The 23203-nt window shown below is 37.9% G+C and overlaps 1 protein-coding gene across 3 annotated transcripts in view; it reads left to right on the top strand.

The window, feature by feature from the left end:
- The first annotated feature begins 860 nt into the window (after nucleotides 1–860).
- ZC3H12C (zinc finger CCCH-type containing 12C) overlaps nucleotides 861–23203 on the top strand; it is a 70232-nt gene continuing 47889 nt past the window's right edge. The window contains exons 1-2 of one of the 3 annotated variants that reach the window (XM_073808233.1): nucleotides 861–1286; nucleotides 6066–6148. In XM_073808233.1, coding sequence (XP_073664334.1) covers nucleotides 6116–6148 — 33 coding nt within the window. In that variant the 5' untranslated portion in view covers nucleotides 861–1286; nucleotides 6066–6115. Of the gene's footprint in view, nucleotides 1287–1415; nucleotides 1514–6065; nucleotides 6149–23203 lie in introns of those variants that run through there. The other 2 variants (XM_019941928.3, XM_073808235.1) reach the window with 2 other exon arrangements.

Genomic DNA, 23203 nt, shown 5'->3' with positions numbered 1-23203 from the left:
GACCTGGGTCCTTCCTATGCAAGCTGTATACTTTTGGGAAATTTTTCTAATCTCAATATTCTGTGGGATAAAGGGGATTATAACACCTAGCTCAGTTGGCCGTGGTGACACTTAAACGAGTTAATGCACTTAAAGAAGCTGCCAGGTCTGTGGCACGTGGTAGAGGCACAATCCAGGGACGGAGATGTTCCTTTCCCTCTCACTCCAAAAGCAGATGCATCCTGCCCAAGGCTACGAGTGACGCGCCTGGTGACAATTCCACAGGCAGGTGAGTGAGATGATTTGAACATTTCTGAAATGTTGGCCTAGATTGTGCTGGGTGTTGGACAATTCACAAAGTAGAAGGGCCCGCTGCTCTCAGTGCTTTCACACTTGCAACTCAGGAGCCCACCTCCGTGCAGAGGGCTCTCCTCCCAACCTCCCGAAGGAGATCTGGATTCAACTTGACTTTCACCTCAATTTGGACATGTTGCCACTTCCAACAAGGCCAGTTTCCTTACTGAAAGAAGTCCTTCCCCTGGGTAAAATCCCAACAGCTTCATTTGTTTAAATTCCCTTATTGGTCTTGCTAATGCCGGGTGTGGTTTTTCCTCATTACGGAATACTGATAACAAGCAAACTAGCACAGGAAAGGAAGGCAGCCGCTCGATTCCCTTGCTGCCCAGGGAATGATCCGTGGTACTGCCGGGTGGAGGAGGCGTAGCTGAGCCGAGAGGCGCCGCCGGCCCGGGCAGGGGGAGCGGAGTGGGGAGGTCGGGACCCCTGGGCTGGGCGCGAGGAGAGGCGGAGCGGGAACCTCCCGCGGCCGCAGTGGCCCGGCCAAGCCCGACAGGTTCCAGCAGCTCCCCTCACCCCTCCCCACGCCTCCCGGGTTTTCCCCTGGGTTCGGGGTTTCCTGTTTCAGTTCTCGGTGATCTCCAGCAGCAGGTGCTGGTTTGCCAACCTCAGCTCCAGACGAGGCGAAGGAGGAGAAGGAAAAGAGGAAAGGGGAGGAGGAACCGGCGCAGCGGCTGCGGCTGCCGCTGCGGGCGGGCGAGGGGCTAGGGGCGAGGCGACAGCGGGAGATCCAGGCTCGCTCTCCCCGCGGAGCAGCGGCGCGGGCGGCGGGCCGAGCCGGGGCCCCGGCGTGTGGCCGGTGTGCGCGCAGGCGGCATGGGGGAGCCTCCCACTCGCCCCGCGCTCTAGCGGCGGCCAGAGGCTGAAGGAGAGGCGGCCGCCCGCCGGAGGGTCCCGGGGCGGCCCCGCTTCCAGGGCATGTGGTGATGGCTGATGAGAAGAGACTGAAAGTAGGTTGAGCAACAGATCCGGGTGCTCGCGCGTGGGGGTCGGGGGGGCGAGTGGTGCCAGCTGGGGGAGGGGGAGCCGGGGCTGCGGCCGGCGCGGAGGGCGCGCGGGCTGGGCGGGCGGGCGCGGCGCCGAGCGGGGAGGGCCGAAGTGGCTGCTGTCGCTGCGGGCCCCGCCGCCGGCTCGCCGCTTCCTCGCGGGGCCGGCCATGCCGGGTAGCGGCCCCCAGGTTTGTCCCTCGGGAAGGGGGTGGAGGGGCGGACAGCGGCGACAATGGCCCTGAGGGAGCTGGGCGAGGGGAGGGCCGCGGGCCGGGAGGCCGCGCCCGAGCGCCGGGCGGAGGGGCCGTGGCTGGGGCGGCCGCGCCGGCGGATCTCCAGGCCCAGGCAGGTCGGGCCGCTGGAAGTCGAGTCCCTGAGCCCCGGCTGCTCCCGGGGCTCGGGCGGGGTCGAGCGAAAGCTCAGCGCATCCTCCCGGGCGGCAAAGCCGGCCCCACTGGGGATCTCGGGCGAGGGGAGGCCGGTCTCTCCGGCCCCGCGGCCTAGGGCTTCGGTCCACTCCCGGCCGCCCCAGGGCACGGCCGCCGAACATGGAGGCGGACCCGGGCGCCCCGGATGGAAACGGACCCACAGTCCCTCTCCTGAGGCTCAGACCTCGCGCGCTGGGAGGCGGGGGGGGGGGGGGCGGCGGGGGGGTGAGGCAGCATCCGACAGCTCGGATACAGCCCCAGCCATTAGCTTTTATTATCCATCCCTCCAACCAAACCCCCAGGCGGGCCGTGGCGAAAACCCCCCTCTGCTCCCGCGTCCCTCCTGCAACCCTCACCCCTCAGTGTCCAGCCAAATTCCCATTTTCACCCTGCGTTCATTTAGCCGGACCGGTCCCCATGTTTAACTCCCTACAAAGAGGTGTTACAAATGTAACTTGGAGAAATGAATCCCGCATTTCCTCCCTTAACTGTCTCGTCCTTCACCCCTTCAAGACCTTAAAACCAGCCTAAGCTTCCAAGTACTGATCACCCTAACTGGATTTCTTGCTGTTTGGGTAACCGTTAACAATCCTGGTCTATGCTCTGTGTTTTGTGATAAAGAGAAGAAATACTAATCCAGATTTAGGGAAAGTTTTCCTGTTGGTTGCAAGAATGTGTTGGAATATCCCCAGGCCCATGAGGCGCTTATTGATTCAGTTTTTTTTTTTTTTTTTTAACCATCTTAGAATAGTTGCAGAGATACTTGGGGCTCAGTATATTTAGAAATTTGGGGAAATTCATCAGTTCTTCACTTATTTCTTCATGTAGTTTTTCTAATGTATATTATAAACAGAAAACAGTGGATATGCCTAATACAAGTTTTTGGACCTTGGAGAACCACAAGAAGTGGGAATGTAATGTGTTATATATTTTTTAAAGTCTTAATATATTTAGGGTATGAGGGTATGACTTCCATTTATTTAATCACATATGCAATTAATTTTAGTCGCAATTTCTCAATTTTGGTGTTATCTGTTGTTCGAATATAAGGATAGCTTCACCAAGTATTTGTAAAATTGTCTTACTGTTGATAACCCCAGGAAGATGCTTATTTCAGACTTGCCTCTCTATTCACCTGCTTTCTTCCAATTTGGCATTTGGATTTTAAGTTACCTTAATCTGTCTACTTGAAGATACCCTAAACATCAGAATCGTTTGGTAACTGTGTATCTATGATTTGAAATGTTTGAGTATTTTTACTTAGTTTAACAATGGATTTTGCTTTCAAAGTAGGTTACATTTCTACCTCTAGCATCTGGTCATCACACAAGTACTTAAACTCTATATGTAAAGTAAAATGAACTTTTAAACAAAACAACAGCAAAAAAGAGGCCACTATTTTTTTAACCTGCTTTTAATAATGGAAGTCTAATGAACTAGTTTATTATAATGGAAAATATTATAGGAAACAGAAACGTTTGTATGCTGATGGAAGTTTTTATTAGTCATTTCCTTTTACTACATTTTTGTTTTAATTACTATACTAATAAAATTATCCTATTTTATATTACTGGTTTCTCTGGAGCTATGTTTTCATGGATTACATCTGCCAAATTGAACCCCAAGTGTTCAATAGATATAGTGTTTTTTAAGTATTTTTCTCATTCTACAACTGGGTTACCTTGTCTTCATTCTAGCACATCACAGTGTTCTCTACATTAATTTTAATTACTGTAACAGATGTAAAAGTGTTGCTATCATTTTATAGTTTTTAATACCATTTTTATATCATTTTATACCCTTTTAGTGCTTTCAATTGCTTTTCTACATATATTCAAAAGAATTCTACTTTCATTCTTATTTGATAGCAGTTTTAAAGAAGCAAACGTAAGATTTTAAGTAGGAGGGTTTTTTTTTTATCATTTTAGTATTAGAATTAGAATGTAGGATTGTAAACTAATTGACAGTTATTGCTCATGTGAGACTGGTAAACTTCTATTACCTCAGCAAATAATTATTTAGTATCAATCTAGGTGCTGTATAAGGACCCTGACCTCTAAAAGAAGAGAGATTATTAACAGAGAGCACATAAAGCTAGATGGAATATTCTACGTGCCATAAGCAAAGAAGTAGGAAATTCAGGCACTGAGAAAGGTGGCATGCCAGGCCTTAAAGATGGGAGTCATTTCCAAATGGATACCCTGAGTCAAGGAAAGCAGGGAGTAGGTGATCCAGTGTGTCTGGAGCATTCCCCGGATGATAGGAGTAGTGGATGATTAAGGTGGCAAAGATGGTTTCAAGGGTATAGTTTTATTGGAAAGAAAAATATTAAGTAAGAAGGTCAGTGAATAACAGAAGCATATTAAATCAGGAATTCAAATTTAAGCCTAAAATATCGTGATTCTGGGGTTCAAAAATACCAAATGTTCTTAAAAAAATTTGTGTTTTAAGTGCTGATATGCCTCCTGTATGATCATCTCTAGGTCCATCCATGTTGCTGCGAATGGCATTATTTCATTCTTGTTTTATGGCTGAGTAATATTCCATTGTATAAACATACCAGATCTTTTTTATCCATTCATCTGTTGATGGACATTTAGATTGCTTCCATGTCTTGGCTATTGTAAATAGGGCTGTAAGGACCATTGGGGGTGCATGTATTGCTTTGAATTATGGTTTTCTTCAGATATATGCCCAGGAGTGGGATTGTAGGATCATACGGTAGCTCTTTTTTTTAGGTTTTTAAGGAACCTCCATACTGTTCTCCATAGTGGCTCTACCAATTTACATTCCCACCATCAGTGTAGGAGGGTTCCTTTTTCTCCACACCCTCTCCAGCATTTATTATTTGTAGACTTTTTGATGATGGCCATTCTGACGGGTGTGAGGTGATACCTCATTGTAGCTTTGATTTGCATTTCTCTAATAATTAGTGATGTTCAGCATCTTTTCATGTGTCTTTTGGCCATTTGTTTGTCTTCTTTGGATCTTCTGCCCATTTTTTGATAGGGTTGTTTTTTTGATATTGAGCTGTATGAGCTGTTTATATATTTTGGAGATTAATCCCTTGTCGGTTACATAATTTGCAAATATTTTCTCCCATTCTGTAGGTTGTCTTTTCATTTGCTTCATGGTTTCCTTTGCTGTGGCACACTGTATTTTGGATCCAGTGGCATAAAGATAACTTTCAGATCTGTGATGTGGAGATATCAATTCCATCTTTGGTTTTTATAGCTGACATAATAATAGTTATTGTGTATTGTGCACTGATGTGCTAATGTCATGCTTATGCTTGCTTTTATTATCTTCATTCTATAGATGAGGAAACTGAGACACAGAAAGTTTAAATAACTTGTCCAAAGTCACACATCTAGTAAATTGCAAAGGGAGTTTGAACCCCTGAGTCTGACTTTAAAACTCATGCCCTTAACCACTGGGCAGTTCTGCCTTCCTGTGATACTATTTTTAGTTCTGTAAAAAGTGTGTCATTGTGTGTATGTTTGTATGTTGATACACATTGTTTCAAAATTAAGAGATGCATGATGATTCTTATGCCCAGTGAACTGGCATAAAGTAAAGCCCATAAGCAGATGTCTGAACACTCAAAGCATTCTGCCTTTAAGATAAATTATCAGATCTCTAAAGGTAGATAGCAAATAAAAATCCCAAGTTCTTCCTGCTTGCCTGGACATTATTCCCCTATACCCCCTCATCTTTTGCCTGGCTCACACCTCATTATTCAGGCCTCAGCTTAGATCTCACTGGGTTTACTCCATTGTAGGTTAAGATTGATAATAGAGGTGACACTTACTGTGCCAAGCACTGTTCTAAGTGCTCTACATATATTAATGCATCTAATACTTACTGTACTCCTGTAAAGAAGTATTTCAATACTTTTTTTTTTTCTGATGAGGAAACCAAACTACAGTGTGGTTAAATAACTTGCTAGAGGTTTCACAGTTAATAATGGCAGAGCAGGTGTCCCAACTTAGGCTAAGTATGAAATATTAAGGTCTCTTTAACCTAATACATGTTAATATATTATTGTGAGATTTAAACTATATAATAGAATCATCTCTCTTGGGAGTTTATAGAGCTTGGTGCCCCACCTTTCCATCCCCATTTAACATTCACTAAGGATTTTCTCATGACATTAAAAATATTTCAAACATTTTCTTCCTAAGAACATATCATTTTACTTAATCATTCTCCTATTTCAGTTAGACATTTGTTTTCCCCCAGTATTTCAAAATCATAATGCTTTAGTTGAACATCCCAGTAATTTTTCTTTTTTCTGCATCTGTGTTCTTAGGATGGATTCCTAGAAGTAATGATCAAAGAGAATAAGCTTTAAGGTCTTTGATGGCCAAAAAGTTTTCCAGAAAAGCTGTATTGGTATGTACACTTGTCAGAAAAGCGTGACAGAGCTGATTTCATTCCATGTTTGAATTAACTATTAACTGTAAAATTTTTTGACAGTTTGTTAAATGAACATTAATATCTAATTTTAATGCTGACTTTTTTCTACTTATATTTTAAGATATTAAAGTAGGCAGGTTGATTAAGAAGAAGCAAAGAGAAAAGTAAAACCACCTGGAATCTTCTTACCGATAAATAACTTCTGTAAATATTTTGATAAACACTGTCCTATTTTTTCTTCCTGTAGTTATACTTTACAGAATTTTTACTTGAGTTTTAAATTTAAAATACAAGCATTTTCTAATTACCCATCTTTAGGCAAAATTATTTGTTTACTCCCCTGTGTTTTCAAAATACTTTAAATCCCTCTATAACACTTGTATATTTGGTGATAGTTAACTGTTTCTTCTTTATTTCTTTTTTGCTTTCTGTGTCTCTGCTCTTCATCTATATAACAGAAAAAAAAGTACTAGCTAGGGCATAGATTTGTCATAAGGATTAACTGATAATACAAAATACAGTGCCTAGGATCTTCTTTATCTTGTTTGTAGTCTTTAGGCAAGGACTTTGGTTTACACTGTTTTATCCCAAGTCTTCTACAGTGTTTAATACCTAGTAGATACTTCATGGATGTGTTTTTATTGTTAAAGGCCATAGAGTATGTTCTTTAAATGGACCTGCTGATGTGGTAGGGTGAACAAAAGTCAGTAGATGGCTATGAGATGATCGCAGTAATCAGTAGAGCAAATAACACAATTTGTGTACCCAAACATTTTAAAATTAACTTAGTATGTATGATGTGATTTCTTGAGTGGTCACATGCATTTACCCTTATCTACCCCACTTAGCTGGGGAAGGATATTATAAAGGCAAATTTCTAGAAGTTAGTCTTAAAGTCTTTCAAGAACAAAACATTTTAACTATTTTAAATGGAAAAATTTAAATACATGGATTATATTTTTCTACCTTCAAGTAACATGTAGCCTATAACTTCACTTATTATGAAGCATAATAATAGCTAACATTTATGGGGCACTAACTTTATGCCAGGTACAGTATTAAGCACTTTACTTACATTATCTAATTTAGTTTTACAACAATTGTATAAAGTTTATACTGTTGTTTTGCCTATCTTCCAGGTGATAGAACAGGGGTTATCAAGATTTCTTACTTATCCTATCTAAATAACAATGCTTGTTTTGCTTTTTTTTTTAAAAAAAAAAAGATGGTGAGGACAGCAGAACTCAATGATTTCTGTTGATGTATATTAATGATTTTTGGTCTTCCTTCCTTGCTGTTAGCTGTTCCTTGCTGATGTTGTCACTTCTTCCCTCTAATTTGAAGAAGATAACTGCTATGGACTGTGAAACTGAATGACAACAGCTGATATTATGGCTAACATAAAAGTATTTAGGCAGCAATTAAAGGCCTTTAGGACTTGCAGATTGTCTAGGTTGGAGAACTGAGAAATTGCACTTTCAGAGAGTAGTTGGGGCCTCTAACAATCAAATAGACCTGGGTTTGAATCCCAGCTCTGTCCTTTACTGGCTGTGACCTTAGACAAAACTCAGTTTCTCTTTGATTTCTTGTACTTTGCAAGTTGTTTTTAGTGATTTAAGCTAATGAGTATAAAAAGTGCCTGGCACATAGAAGACAGTGAATGTTATTATAAAGTGACTTAGCAGTATTCACTGAATTGATTAGACAGAGATTTTGTTTGTTTGTTTTATTTTTCTGTCTACTTATTCACTGGCTCTTAATTGTGTTCTGGGTAATTGGGCTTACCAGATGAAAAATACCTAAAAAATCAAGTTTACTTTTATTGCTTTTAATATGTAAGTTTATATTTTAGATTTTTCAAAGGGCTTTTAAATTTATTACTTCATGTCATTTAGGGTGAAGCTAAAATTAGTTTCTGTTCTTTGTTCTTAGTCATCTACTCATTTCCTATTCAAAATTACATGGGCTTAATTTTATCCTTTATTCTGTGACTTAGTCTGTTTCACATCTTGGCTTTTACTTTATAATTTATTTTTATTATTTTGTATACTTATAGGGAGCAGTTCTCCCACATAATTGAGGCTGCCTCCTCATTGTTGACTTAGACGTTTTTTAAGTCATCGTTTCTTTGAATTGCCCCACTGAGTTGGCGATTTTATGTATTAGATACTTCTTGGAATTTTGCTGTAATTGTAAATGATTAGTACAGATCTAAAATGCTGGAAGTGTGCAATAAATTATCTATTTTGATAAAGTAGGCATTATTTCTATTTTTGCTAAGATAGAAAAATGCCTTAAGTAACATAAAAATTGTGTTCATAACGTTATGTTAAAATTAGCAATATCATGCATAGGAAAAAATAATTTTAAATAGGAGAGATGTTTTCCAAAGTGCATTTCTATTATTTTGACTACTTCGTTTTATCTTTTAAAATTAAATTTTGAGTTAAATATTTTAACATTTATTTTATCACATTTTTAAAATAGAGAAAAAGTAAAAGTGATAGTGAAAAATCATATATAATTCTCCTGTAGAGAGAACTTAAAGTTTTGGTAATGTTTTCATTTTTTTTTAATCTCCTAGTCAATATAAACACATCCTTTAAAAAATTTGTATGCATATGTAGTTTTGTTTCTTGCTGTTCATTCAATATACGATGTTTTCCTGTATCATTAAATATCCTTTTAAAAGATTATTTTTATTGGGCTTCCCTGGTGGCGCAGTGGTTGAGAGTCCACCTGCCGATACAGGGGACACGGGTTCGTGCCCTGGTCCGGGAAGATCCCACATGCCGCGGAGCTGCTGGGCCCGTGAGCCATGGTCGCTGGGCCTGCACGTCCGGAGCCTGTGCTCCGCAGCGGTAGAGGCCGCAGCAGTGAGAGGCCCGCGTACCACAAAAAAAAAAAAAAGATTATTTTTATTGGCTGAATGCATTCAACACATTCAAATACTGCAATTTAATCAAGCTCATATTGTTGAGTATTTAGAGTATGACCAATATTTTTATTGTTATAGTGAACATGATAAATGTCCATGTATATAGATCTTTGTACACATTGATGAATATATTTTAAACAAATTCCTAGATGTGATCATGCAAATTGCCCTCTAGAAAAGTTGCACCAATTTATATTCTTAGAAATGCATGTGTGTCGCTCTCTGCACCCATCACAGTTTCCCTTCACAGCCTGTCTTTGTTAATTTGATAAACAAGAATGACATAATAGTGCTAAGAAGCTCCTTCAGTAGAGTCAGAGAGATTGAGTTTGAGTTCCTGTTCTGACGCTTGTGTGATCGTGGGCAAATTTCCTATATTTTCCTAAGCCGCAGTTTCTTTGTGAAATTGTGATGATAGTACCTATTATCATGGTAATATCATATAATATCATGGTTGTGGCTATTAACTAATAATGTACATTGAAGTATAAGCCCTTGAGAGATGTTAGCTGTCATTATTAATTATGAATGAGATTTCACCTCATTATATTCTATACTTGGTATGCCTATATTTTATACCTTGTAGTGGGTGGTATAAAGGAAAGTTAGTCAATTTTAAATAACCATCTTTTATGTACCGTTAGTTATATTGTAGTACTTAGTTCCAATACTTTTTCAGTTGACTGTCTTGATTTTCAGGATATATTATAAGTGACCCCCAAATAATATAAATTTTAAAAAATATTTCAACTTTTTTTTCTTGTCTTATTGCATTGGTTGAAACCATAGAACAGTGATAGTAGGCATTTGAGCTTATTTCTTATTTTACTGGGTCTTTCTCCCTGTTATTTCATTTTTTAAATGCCAATGGCTATTGTTTCCTGACATAGGTGTCCCCTGCTTATATACACATATTCCTGCAAATATCTATAAAAGCTAAATGTGAGAAACTTGAAAATAGATGTATATATTATGGGAGAATTCCTTTAAATTGTTAAATTCCTAAGTATCTTTTAGGCACATCTTCAAAGCTATATTTTCAGCATTTGACTCATGTTCTCTTCTTTTTAAATTGAACATACAGTCAGTCAGTTTAAATAAGGCTAAATGTCAGTAAGGCTGAAATTTTGCTGCTTTCAACCCACTTAATTATTCCATCCTTGTCTCAATGATACAGACTTTGAGACCCACTTTACTTTTCAGCATTGTCTGCTATTACATTATATTTATAAAATACTAGTTAAAGTAAATGAAACAAATTTGCCCCTTGGAATAAAACCCTTATTCAAATAAAGTCTTAGGGTCATAGTCCCAGAGCCCTCCTTACTCAGCTTCTGAGGCATCTTTCAGAAAACTGTTTAAAAATGACTACCCCCAAAAAAAGATTGAAATAATTTACAAATCACAAATATGACAGTGCTACTGAAACTGAAGTTTTCAGGGGCTAGCAGGAAACCCACCCTGTGATATTGTAAGGTTTTTGTTAAATAATTTTTGTACCAAAGTCCTGATTTAGCATGTTTTAAAAAATGATTAAGTATAGCAACATATACTGTATGAAGATATGGTATTCACAGATCTAGGTAGTGTCTTTCTATTGTTGGGTTACTAAAATTTGAATCCTGGACTCTCTTCTTTTTTGTACAGTTTTCCATCCATGCAAACTATATTTTTAAATACCATCTACATGCTAATGACTACCAAATTTTTATCTCCAATACTGACTTCTCTCTTTTACCCAGCTGTCTTGGGACAGCTCTACTTGGATAGCTATTAGTATCTGAAACAAAATTATCTAAAACAGAATTTTTGTCCTTCCAAATCTGTCCCTTTCCAAGTCTTCCCCACTTTAATAAATGTTACTACCATCTTCTCAGCTGCTCACACCATAGATCTAGAAGTTCTTGATTCTTCATGTCTCTTTCATCTTCCACACCCATCCAAGTACCCATAAGTACCCATCAGTACTTATGATTAAATGAACTGAATTAACAGTGTTCAATATTAGAAAAATCTATTATCATAGAATGAAATCTACTGGTTAAATGTGTATTGTTATAATTTGAATATACTATATAACTTACCTTTCTTATATTTAGAACTCTGTATAAAGTATAAGTAAGATTATACATATATTTGATTAGTTTTGGTGCCATCTTTGTTAGGTTTGGTCATAATTAGGCCAGCCTCATAAACCAGTTGGGATGCTTTCCATGTTCTTAGGTGCCCTAGAATAATCTCAGTAACAAAGGATTTTGCCAGAACACACCTACAGAAAAAATGGGTATAGCATTCTTTGTCAGGAATGGAATAGAGGGTATAAATCTTTAACAAAGTTTTTATTTCTTCCATGGTTATTCACTTACAACCTTTTCTTAAGTCGGCTTCAATTATGGATTCTTATTTATTGGCATAAAGATTTATGCAAAGAAACCCTTCCATTTCATTGAACATTATATTTGTATTGTTAATTTGTAGAGTTCCTCAACCTCTTGGTCACATTTTTAGGAAGTTATTCACTTATTCATTTATTCATTCATTCATATTTAGAACCAGCTCTCCATTATATTAACCATTTCTACATTTTTTTGCTTCCTAATTTACTTATTTATGCTTTTAATTTTATTACTTTGCCTACCTTTATTTTGGCTTGTTTGCTTATTTTAACCTTTCTAATTTAAATGTTTAATTCATTTATTTCTTTTTTCTATTAAATACATTTACACCCTTAATTTTTTCATTGAGTATTAATTTGGCCACATCCCATAGGTTATAATTCTATTGTCATCCATTTTTAATGTCCGTAATTTTATTTTTTATTTTTCTTTAACTGCAGGGTTATCTGGAAGAGAGTTTTAATGTACAGATATTGGGAGTTTTAGGGTTTAAAAAAATTTTTGTTATCAGATGCTGACTTCTCATTTTTGTGTCTCATAGTCAGAGTATACTTCCATTCTCTATGTTTGAGTTTTTCCTAAATGCCTTGAAAAAGTTGGTCTGTCTAGTGCAAATGTCCTCTGTATCTTATCTTTGAAGTCAAGAAATCCCTAGTAGGGTTTCCCTGGTGGTGCAGTGGTTGAGAGTGCGCCTGCCGATGCAGGGGACACGGGTTCATGCCCTGGTCTGGGAAGATCCCACATGCCGCGGAGCGGCTGGGCCCGTGAGCCATGGCTGCTGAGCCTGCGCGTTCGGAGCCTGTGCTCCGCAACGGCAGAGGCCACAACAGTGAGAGGCAAAAAATAAAAAATTAAAATAAAATAAAAAAAAGAAGTCCCTAGCAATTACTCTGTGAGTACTTCAGATAAGGGCCATTTTAATTGTTGTTGCTGTTGTTGATTAAATACACATATACCCTGGAGTTTAATGCCATCATCATCATTTAAGGCCTGTGGATAAAAGAAGTAAATCTAAAGCTTTAGATTGTCAGGGCTTTTTGTCATCTTTGTGTAAGGATAGGATGGTGTAACTTTCAAAATAAGCTGATCTCTAAGTTTGTTTGAAAAGTATTTGAGTTCCTTAAATGGGGCATCTCTGCCTGCAGATCTCTACATCTCCTTGGCCCTTGTGTGCTCCCTTCTGTGTGTGTTCTAGGATTTCCTGGAGTTGGAAGTTGAGCCAGCAGCTCTGTTTTTCCATGGGCCCCACTATGCTCTTTACCAGTTTATAGTATTTCAGGGTGCATCTTTCAAATACTGTCACCCCCAAAATTGTAAAGCTTTGGAAATAAAAATTAGTTCTTCTTTCCTGACCTGTTTATGGATGGGATGAATACATTGGCCAAGAGAAATGACAGAATTTTAGAAAATACTCCACATTCTTTAAAATGGATGGTGGACAATTCTAGTGATCCCTATAAGTAAGAAAAACAAAATGCTTTAAATTGCTGCTCCTTTATTTCCCATTAGTTCTCTATTTTTCAGTGTTCTTTCAGGTCTTTTGATTATATTAAATAGAGGCTCTGCTAGGTCCTAAGGTCTTTAATCCCTCCCTTTTAAATAAGAACCTCAGTAGGGAATCAGAGGCAGCTAATGTTTGAAGTCAAATACTGATCCACAAATTAGAAAAATTTTCTGTACTAGGAGAGAGACTAGGTTTAGAGTATAGGTAGTGTAAGTGTGATTTTGAAAAAAAAATCAGGAGTTGGCTTATAAGAAAAAAATTCACAAAATTAATTCTGTGAGTTTGGTTGATGTAGAAAATTTTACTGCTAGCCTAGGTGGCTGGGAAGCATGTGCCAGGTTGACAGCTGCAACTTAGCTTCTAGACCATCCCATGCTGGGAGAGCACCTGAGTGAAGATGTGGCAGGTAGAGAAAACACTTTGGAATTCCTGAGTGATAGCCAGAAGCCAGAATGCCAATTTGGCAAGAGTGCTACCAGGTGCTGAGTCTTGGGCCTGAGCATTCCTCAAAATAACACGTAGATCATAAATGTTTATTTCCCACTTTGAGAGCAAATGAGTACTTAAGTCTTATGTGCATTTTAATAGATTGAATACTATTTTATGATAAACACCTAATATAAGCTAATCCAGTTCAACATGGATTTATATTTGATCAAAATCCTGAAATAATTTTCTTCTCAATGTGTGCTAACCTCTTCTGCAACTTTTTGTATTATCTCTTAAAAAATAATCAGAATTAGAAGATAAAATAAAACAATCAGTTATTTATTTTAGAAATACTGGGTCTAGGGACTTCCCTGGTGGTCCAGTGGTTAAGACTTTGTGCTTCCACTGCAGGGGGCATGGCTTAATCCCTGGTTGGGGAACTAAGATCCCACATGCCAGCATGGCATGGCCAAAGAAAAAAAAAGAAAAAAATAGAAATACTGGGTCTGAAGACTGATTAATTTGTTTTATTGCTAAATCTTTGCTTTCCAATAATGTAGCTTTTTGCTTACTAAACCCAAAGGCTTAAGAATCTCTTCCAAGAGTCAGAAATACGGTAAGTTGGTTCTGTCCTCCCTGCACCCCCTTCTCTCCATGCACACGTGTGCATATGCACACACAAGTGCAGAGGAGGAAAGGTGCCGACAAGGAAGGAGGTCCAGAGACCAGGATTACACTAAGATTCTTATATTTAAAAATCTTTCATCAATCGTTTTATCTAAATAAATAGTCACTTGGTTTAACAAGCCATCCTTAGAGCATCCATTGTACTTACGCCCCTTCCTCAAGAATCTTTCATACTTAAATATTTAATAATTACTTTTATCATATAAACATCACAGTACCCTCAATGATCTTTCTTTTGGAGTTTTGATTTTTGCGGGAAGGGAGACTGGATGGAGCAACTAGGATGGGAGTATCTAGACGGCCAAATGGCAGCATTAAGCCTCTAGGTATCTTGAGAGCTGGGAAAGAAGACTGGAGATGCGTTAGAAAAGGAGGCAGAAGAGCAACAAGAACGCACTTCCTGCTCCTGAACATTGGCAGTTCCCTGCCAGCCGTGCTTGTCCTCGCCTTTCACTCTTCACCCCCGTCAGTCCTGGCCCTCTGGGTCTTGTGGAGGCTGGGAAAGGACTGCAGGGTTGAGGGTGGTAGGCTGGTTAATTTTGACCGAGAATTAGAGGCTAAAGTAGAGCCAACATTTGCCTCATTGAACCAACTCTGTTTTCCCAATTCACTGCTATTCCTTCTTTTTTTTCCTCTAAGTTATTGTCCTTTTATTTATTCCCAGTCTTTCATTCATACATAGGTGGGCATACCTTTTTTCTCTCCTGCCCCATTAAATCCATTCTCCTGGTTTAAAGTTCTTAAAAGAAAGAAAAAAAAAACCCTTACCCTCCCCACCAAAATATCTTTCTATATCTTATTCATTTCCTGCCAAACTTATTAAAAGAATACATATGCTGTCATCTCTTCTTCAGCACACACTTACTCCTTAACTGGGAGTTTTTAGCCTGTGTTCTGTGGTTCCCCAAAGGGTCCATGGATAGAATTTGGGCATTCTGTGATGTTGGATGGGAAAAAATTTATGTATTTATATTCATATCCTCTGATTGAAATTTACCATTTCCCTCAATTATGAATGTAAGCAACAAGTCCAATTTTAATAACAGCATATATGACTGTGTCATCCATAGAAATCATAAATGTTTCCCTATCATGTTACAGTTGAAGTAAATACTCTGAAATATCATTTTTACTTTTAACTACTTCAAAATCATGGTAGTTATTAGGTCTGCTGCTATATCTTATTTTAATGTGTTAATAAAAGACATATTTTACTATATCACATTTTTACATATTTTGATGACTATTTTAATATAATTGGCTTCTTTGTAATGCAGTCTCTGCTTTTGCTTTGTGCATTTAAAAGCATTACTTCGAAAAGAGTTGTATAGCCTTCATTAGACTGAGAAAGGATCTATGGCATAAAAACTTGTTTAGGAGCAGCTGCCTGTTCACCCCACCTGTCTTCATATCTCCAAAACAGCTCCCTCAGTGGTCACTAATCACCTTTACCCAATGTCCTCAGTCATTCTGCAGTGTATCTGTATCATTTGGTGCCATCAGTTATTTTTTGTTACTCCTTCCTCTTTTGTCTTTAGTATCAAATCCTTACTGGACCCATTGGCTCATCTTAGAAAATATCTCATATTTGTTTCTTTTTTTCTGCATAACTTTAGATACCAGTCACCTTTTGCTTAGACCATTATGTATTATAATACCTTCCTAACTTGTCTTTGAGTTTCTTGCCCCCTCAAACCTAATAGAGCTGGAATTACCATCCTAAAATGTAGTTAGAAACACATCATTCACATTCTCAGAAACTTTCAGTGGTTCCCCATTACCTTTCTTTTTTTTAAATCAATAATTCTAATTTTATATTAGTTTTATATTTAATTTTATATTGATTTAATTTATATATAAATTATTTATTATTTATTTAATTTATATATTTTAAATTTATATTAATTTTATATTTAATTTTATATTGATTTAATTACCTTTCTAAAATGTGGGTAGAAATACACTATTCCCTTTTTCAGAAACCTTCAGTAGTTTCCCAATAACAAAGTTGAAACACTAGTATGGCATTCAAGACTTTCCATGAACTAAGTACATCCTAACTTTCTAGCCTCTTCTACAGCAGTATTAATCTCACAGTATTCTGTATATTTTATCATCTTTCACGTCTCTGGCCTTTGATCCTGTTTTCTCAAAAATCCTTTCTTTCCCTACCTTACCCCACTCCCCATCTTGCCCTACCACAGACACATACACCATAGTATATAGAGGAATGTGTCATCGTCATCATTCTGTTCTCAGCTTATATGTTGCCTCTCAGAACCTTCTCCAATCTGAGCCAATGTCTTTGTCTCTTGTATTCTATGATATATCACTATTAATAGCATTAATTTTGACATGTGCTATATTTCATAGGTATTCATCTATTTGGTTTCTTTAGTAAATTTATATTCCTTAGGGTAGCAACCGTATTCATGTTTGTACCCTCTCTCATCTTCTTCACTTAATGTCACTTTCTCATAGTAGGCATTCAAATAAATGTTTCTTGAGTGAATACATTAATTCATTGAATACTGGCTTAACCTCTGATTTAGCTTGATTGGGTGACCATGGACCAGGCTGCTGTTGTCCTGCATTTCATCAGAGTATTACTTTCAAAATGTATTAGTTGTACACATTTTAAAATAGAATTTGATCACCTAGCTAACATCTGTAAAAATGCCATAAGAACTAAATTACTCTGTATTTAATGATATTACTATCAAGAAAATAGATTCCTAAGTCATAGGATTTTTTTCCATAAAAGATTTGTTAAATAACAATTATTTAAAGGAGAAAATTATTATGGCTTTAATTTTTTGATAGTAACTTACAGGTCTTAAGAGAAAGCTAATTCTGAAAAGTATACTAATTTATTACTTTATTAAAAGTTAATGAGATTATGAGAGAGGTGGGAGCCGATGGCTGATCTTTGTCTACAGCCATTTATTTTAAAATAAATTTGCACAGTCCACAATTTATATTGTTAAACTGAAAGAAGTATTTTCTCATTTTCCATAAGAAAAACCTTTGTTTCCTTTCAGGTGCTTGTTATAATTTCTTCTAATTTTACTTCCATTTTCTCCCACATCCCTTCACTTCTGCCCATCATCAGATCAATGTATTTCTTCTAAATTACTGATTCCCAGCCATTTTTATACTCATGTTCCTTACTAAGCTTTCTACCATTATCTTCTTTTTTGAATATTTTTTCCTCCACTTTTATCAAGATATAATTGAGATAAAGCATTGTATATATTTAAGGCCACAGCATAGAGATTCAACTTACATACATCAAGAAATGCTTATCACAGGGCTTCCCTGGTGGCGCAGTGGTTGAGAGTCCGCCTGCCGATGCAGGGGACACGGGTTCGTGCCCCGGTCCGGGAAGATCCCACATGCCGCGGAGCGGCTGGGCCCGTGAGCCATGGCCGCTGAGCCTACGCGTAATGCTTATCACAGTAAGTTTAGTGAACGTCCATTATCTCATATATATACAAAATTTAAATAATAGAAAAAAAAATCTTTCCTTGTGATGAGAACTCTTAGCATTTACTCTCTTAACAACTTTCACACATAATGTGCCGCAGTGTTCATTATCTGTATCATGTTGTACATATTACATCCCTAGTACTTATTTCTCTTATAACTGGGAGTCTGTGCCTTTTGACCACCTTCATCCAATTCCCCCTCACCCCACCCCCTGCCTCTAGTAACCACAAGTGTGATCTCTTTCTATTTTTTGTTTGTTTGTTCTTGAAGTATAATTGACCTACAACACAATGTTAGTTCATGTTATACAACATTGTGATTTGATATTTCTGTACTTTTCAAAACAATCACCAGGGTAAGTCTAGTTATGATGTGTCACCGTACAAAGATACTCATAGTTATTGATACTATTGTCTTCTAATTATCCTTATTAGCCAAAGTATTCCATGACACTTAAATCTTGAGTAGTTTTTCTTACAAAAAAGGATAGGTATGTTTGGCTTTTCCAAACTAAATGTCATTCCCCTTTCCCTCTGAGAAACATTGTTCTAAATTATTTTATTAATTTAACAAAATTCATGTTCTGAGATCAGGAACAAAGGCAGAACTTTAGAATTATATTAATGAGAACATAAAATAATGAAAATCAGGTTTTCTATTGTTTTGTACTGAAATTTCACTTTTAGTATAAACTTTTAAGATAATAATATTTACTATGTGCCAAACACTGTTCTAAGTTATTATATATATTACAATCCTGTGCTGTTGGTGGTGTTATTATCCCCATTTTATGGTTGAAGAAACTGAAACACAGCAGTTGTGTAATTTGTCCAGGATATTTGGATACTTTTTGGGAGAGGGTGTGTTGTGGTGTTGGTTCTTATATCCATAAATTATAAGATCTCTCTCTTGCTCATCCTCTTTTCTTTGGACCCCATGCTGGCGTAAACTCTACCCTAGAACTTATAGTAAGGGGTCAGGTACACGTTTCAGAATACCAGTAAATCAGATATTAGAAATAGTGCTGCCTGTATAGGAACACATGGCCCAGTCTAGTCTAATTCCCTTTGGTACGTGGGGCAATTGGTTTGTCATTGAGAAAAAGTTTGGATGGAATACCATACCCCTTTTCTAACATCAGCAAAATAGTAGTACCCAAATGTGGCAAAGCAAATAAAGAAAATGACAAGCCAGTCTTATGATTATTGATGTAAAAATTCCTAAGGAAATACCAGCATATACAGTATAATCCTCCAAAATGTAATAATGTTTCTATATTAGTAAATCTGTTAATGTAGTTCACAATATTAGTAACTCAAAGAAGAAATTATGATCATCTTAATATATCATTTTAATGCAATACACATTTTTAATTTTTTTCTTAAATCTTTCAGTAGGAGGAAAACATATTTCTATAAGTGACTTTTTAAAGGCTACATATTGTGTTGTGTGTAAATGTATAGTTGTATATAAACTTATAATTACATACAGCTAACACTTACTGAGTGCGTACTGTGTGCCTGGCACTGTTCCAGGTGTCAAGTGTTTTACATGTATTAGCTCATTAAATTTCAAAACAACTATTTATATGTGTGTGTGTATTTTATTTTTTAACAGATGAGGCATGAGGAGGTAAATTTGCCCAACGTGATAGATGTGTATGTTTTATATGTATATGTATGTACAACCTAACCAGCCATCAATATAATGCTTAATAATAAAACACTAGACGCATTCCCATTAATATCAGGAATGACACAAAATAACCATTGTTAACATTACAATGTAATTGACAGAAGTATGAAGCAAGAGATGTAAAAATTGGTAAGGAAGAGTCAATCTGATGATTTTACATTATTATATATGCCTGGAAAACCCAAGAGCCTCAGTGAAACACTAATAGAAACATTGAGTTCACTGAGATACCTAGTTCACTAAAGTTTTATGTACAAGAATAAAAATAATTATTTTTTAGACACCAACAATAACTAGTTAGAAAATATAAGGGAAGAAAAAAACCTCCATTCACAGCAAGAACAAAAGCAAAATATTTTAAGACAAGTTTAAAAAGAAATTTATAAGCCCCCTACAAAGAAATCTAGGAACTGTATTGAAAGAGGAAATTTCAATCAATTATTCTTGATTAAACAATATAGTAAATCAGTAGTGCTTTTTAAGCAAGGATTACTACAACACAATCTCCATCGAACTCCCAACAGCAGCTTTTCTATTAAAACTTGTCAAACTAATTCTTAAGTAGCTGGAAGCATATACATGCAAAAGATTCTTGTATGATTCCCACGCTGTGTAAAGTTTTGAGGTGCGTTGCCCTTCAAAGCTCTGCATGACATGGCTGGTCTTGACCTTGACCTTTCTGACCTCATTTGCTGACTCCTCCCCTTGCTCACCTGCCACCAGACATACTGGCCACCTTGCTGTCCTGTGGACGTCTCTCATCTCTGGGCTTTGTACTTAACCCTCCCTCGTCCTGTTACACATTCCTTTCACTTCATTTAGGTATCTGCACAAATACCACCCTATCATAAAGGCCTTCCCTGATTAAAAGTTTCTCTATAGCATTTACCATCACCTGACGTGTATTTACTGTTTACATTCTCTCCCTCTGAGTTTGGTGAGAGAAGAGACTTGCTTTGTTCTTGCTGTATCCCCAGCACCTGGCACCTAGGAGGTGCCCGTTTGCTGAATGAAACTGGCATTAAAAATTACAGGTAAGATCACTAAGAGTTCTGAAGAGAGGATGAAATTACAGTCAATCTTGTTTTTCTTGAACAGTTTACCCTTGAACATCACAGGCATTAGGGGCACCGACCCTCTGTGCAGTCAGAAATCCGAGTATAACTTCACAGTTGGCCCTCCTTATCCAGGGTTCTGCATCCCCAGATCACCAGCCAAGAATCACATAGTCCTTATGTATCTGTTGAAATAAATCCACATTTAACTGGACCCATGCAGTTCAAACCCACTGTTGTTCAAGGGGCAACTGTAGTTATGTTCTATGAAGTCACTGCAAATACTGAACCATTGCTTCTAGAGGAAATACGGGATTAGGTTCCTGCAAGCCTCCGGTCAGAACATTTTCATGGACCAATCAATACATAACCTTGTTGTACATGCAGTACTGTTTAGAGACACTTTATTAAATATGTACTGTTGATTCATTAACACTGAACTCACAGCCAACAGCACTGTAACTCGTGCCTGAACAAAGCTTACCTAACACGCATATTTCTCCACAAGGCACATCACAGACTTCTTGCACTTAGATAACACTTCAGCACTAGACTTGGGGGCGATTTAAACAGCAAATTCACCAACAGAAAGCACAAAAATGCAAAAATCATAGCACTAACAAGCCCTTTTTAAGACACTTGTTTCAGCATGAGGGCTTTGTTCAGCCTCCGCTGGAATGCCTGTCTGGCAACTCAAATGTTCCGCCTCTCTGCACATGCACGTTGCCGTGGGGCGACTGTAAAGCACCGCGAGGATTTATTGGGGTTACAAATAAATTTTAGTGAGTAGGCAAATTTGCAAGTACAGAATCCACAGATAACAGGGGCCAACTATACATCATTTTTTCAATAAATATTTACTGTGTTTCTGCTATGTGCCATGCTCCCAGAGTTATTTACCACTCAGACATTTATCAAGTCCTAACCTTATGCCAGGCCCTGTGCAAAACTCAAATAATCCAAAGATAGGTTTAACAGTGTTCCGGGGAAGGTTTCATGGCAGAGTTGGGGTTTTAGCTGAATCTTCAATACTAATAGATAAGATTTTAACCCGTGAAACTATGGAGAAAGTTATTTTAGAAGAAAGAATCTTAAACTTGGCTATACATTAGAATCACCCAGACCAAAAAATAAATAAATAAATAAATAAACATCTCTAGGGATGAAACTCTTACACCAGTATATTTTAAATCTCCCCAGAGGATTCCAGTGTGCAACCAAATTAAGAGAACCACTGCTTTAAATCCTTGTGTTTGGCTGGAGTGTAGGTTATGTGAAGGGATGTAAAGAACAAATAAATCTGGAAAAGAGATTTTGGCCCAGTTATTGGAATGCTATCATTTAGCACATATTTATTAAGCACCTGCTGTTTGCCAGGCACTCTGCTAGTTGCTGGAGATACAGCAGAAAACAAAACACAAGAATCTCTGGCCTGTTAGAGTTTATAGTTGAATTGTTTTGGCAGCTGTTTAGGATGATTCATAGTCTAGATTTAACTTATAGTATATGATGATTTGCATTTAGAAGGAATCTTATCCTAAATGCTCAGAATTCTAAATTTAATGTCTAAATTACTATATCATCCTCTGATATGAATAGAACTCTGTAAAGAAAAATTGTGTTGTGAACTTCTGTGCTAATTTGACTGAGCGTTTTCTAACACAACCATTCGTTTTGTTAGCCTCTCAAAGTTTTTCAGTTTCTTGCACACTGGGACAATTGTCTAAACCAGTAGAATGAGGACCATTGGAAGTACTAACTCAAGCATTTCATTTTCTCATCTTATAGGAGCTGGTATGTAAGGAACTATTATCTGTCTTGATTATTAGCAAGAATTTATACTTAGATCAAACTTATAATTAACAAAGAACTTCTATTGGGTCATAATTTGCTGTATACCATGTTTTATATATTTTTTCTTGAGTTCCTTTACATTTAATGTACCATTACACTGTCTTCTAGACCATTAGCAAGAACAGAGACCTCTAATAATAGAGTCCTCTTTTAATTCTGTCTGATACAATTATTCTTTATTGCCTGAATCTGTCAATTTCACTTAAACTTTTGGTCAAGAAGTTTTGAGTTAGTTTGCTAAATAGAATTATTTAATACCCGAAGAAGAATAAGACATGCACCGTCCTCAGCTGGTACACTCAGCCTGAGATGAAATGAGGTGCACACATGAGCACGTGCAGGTGGGACGTGAGGGGTGCTGTCAGGAGTGAGAGGTACAGTGCTGTGGCATCAAAAGGAGAGATGGGTTGAGTTCTGACTAGGCTTGGAGAATGATGTTGTAAATCTTATCATTATTGTCAGAGACAAAGTGCCATTTAACTACCATCCAGTTGTGTTATAATGCAGAGAATGTGTCTTACATATATTTTATATAAAATTACACAGTTTGGGGGCTTCCCTGGTAGCGCAGTGGTTGAGAGTCCGCTTGCCGACGCAGGGGACACGGGTTCGTGCCCCGGTCCGGGAAGATCCCACATGCCACGGAGCGGCTGGGCCTGTGAGCCATGGCCGCTGAGCCTGCGCGTCCGGAGCCTGTGCTCCGCAACAGGAGAGTCCACAACGGTGAGAGGCCCGCGTATCAAAAAAAAAAAAAAAATTACATAGGTTTGGTCAGCTTTTCCTCAGTTTCAGTTGTACTTAATATAACTGTGTTTTGTTAACGTGGATGATATCATGTGCTTTATACTTCTTTTAAGATCATCTATGTCCTTTTTTCCTCACGAATTTTCTCTATCCTGCTCTGCCACACATTAGCTGCTTTAGCAACCTAGTACATCAGCATTTTGGATGTCATTTGTATTCTCTGAGCTTTTCTAAAATTTC

This window comes from Tursiops truncatus, chromosome 8, assembly GCF_011762595.2.
Source record: "Tursiops truncatus isolate mTurTru1 chromosome 8, mTurTru1.mat.Y, whole genome shotgun sequence".
NCBI classification, from domain to species: Eukaryota; Metazoa; Chordata; class Mammalia; order Artiodactyla; family Delphinidae; genus Tursiops; species Tursiops truncatus.
The sequence above is the reverse complement of the archived record's forward strand: the minus strand, read 5'-3'. Positions and strand labels throughout refer to the sequence as shown.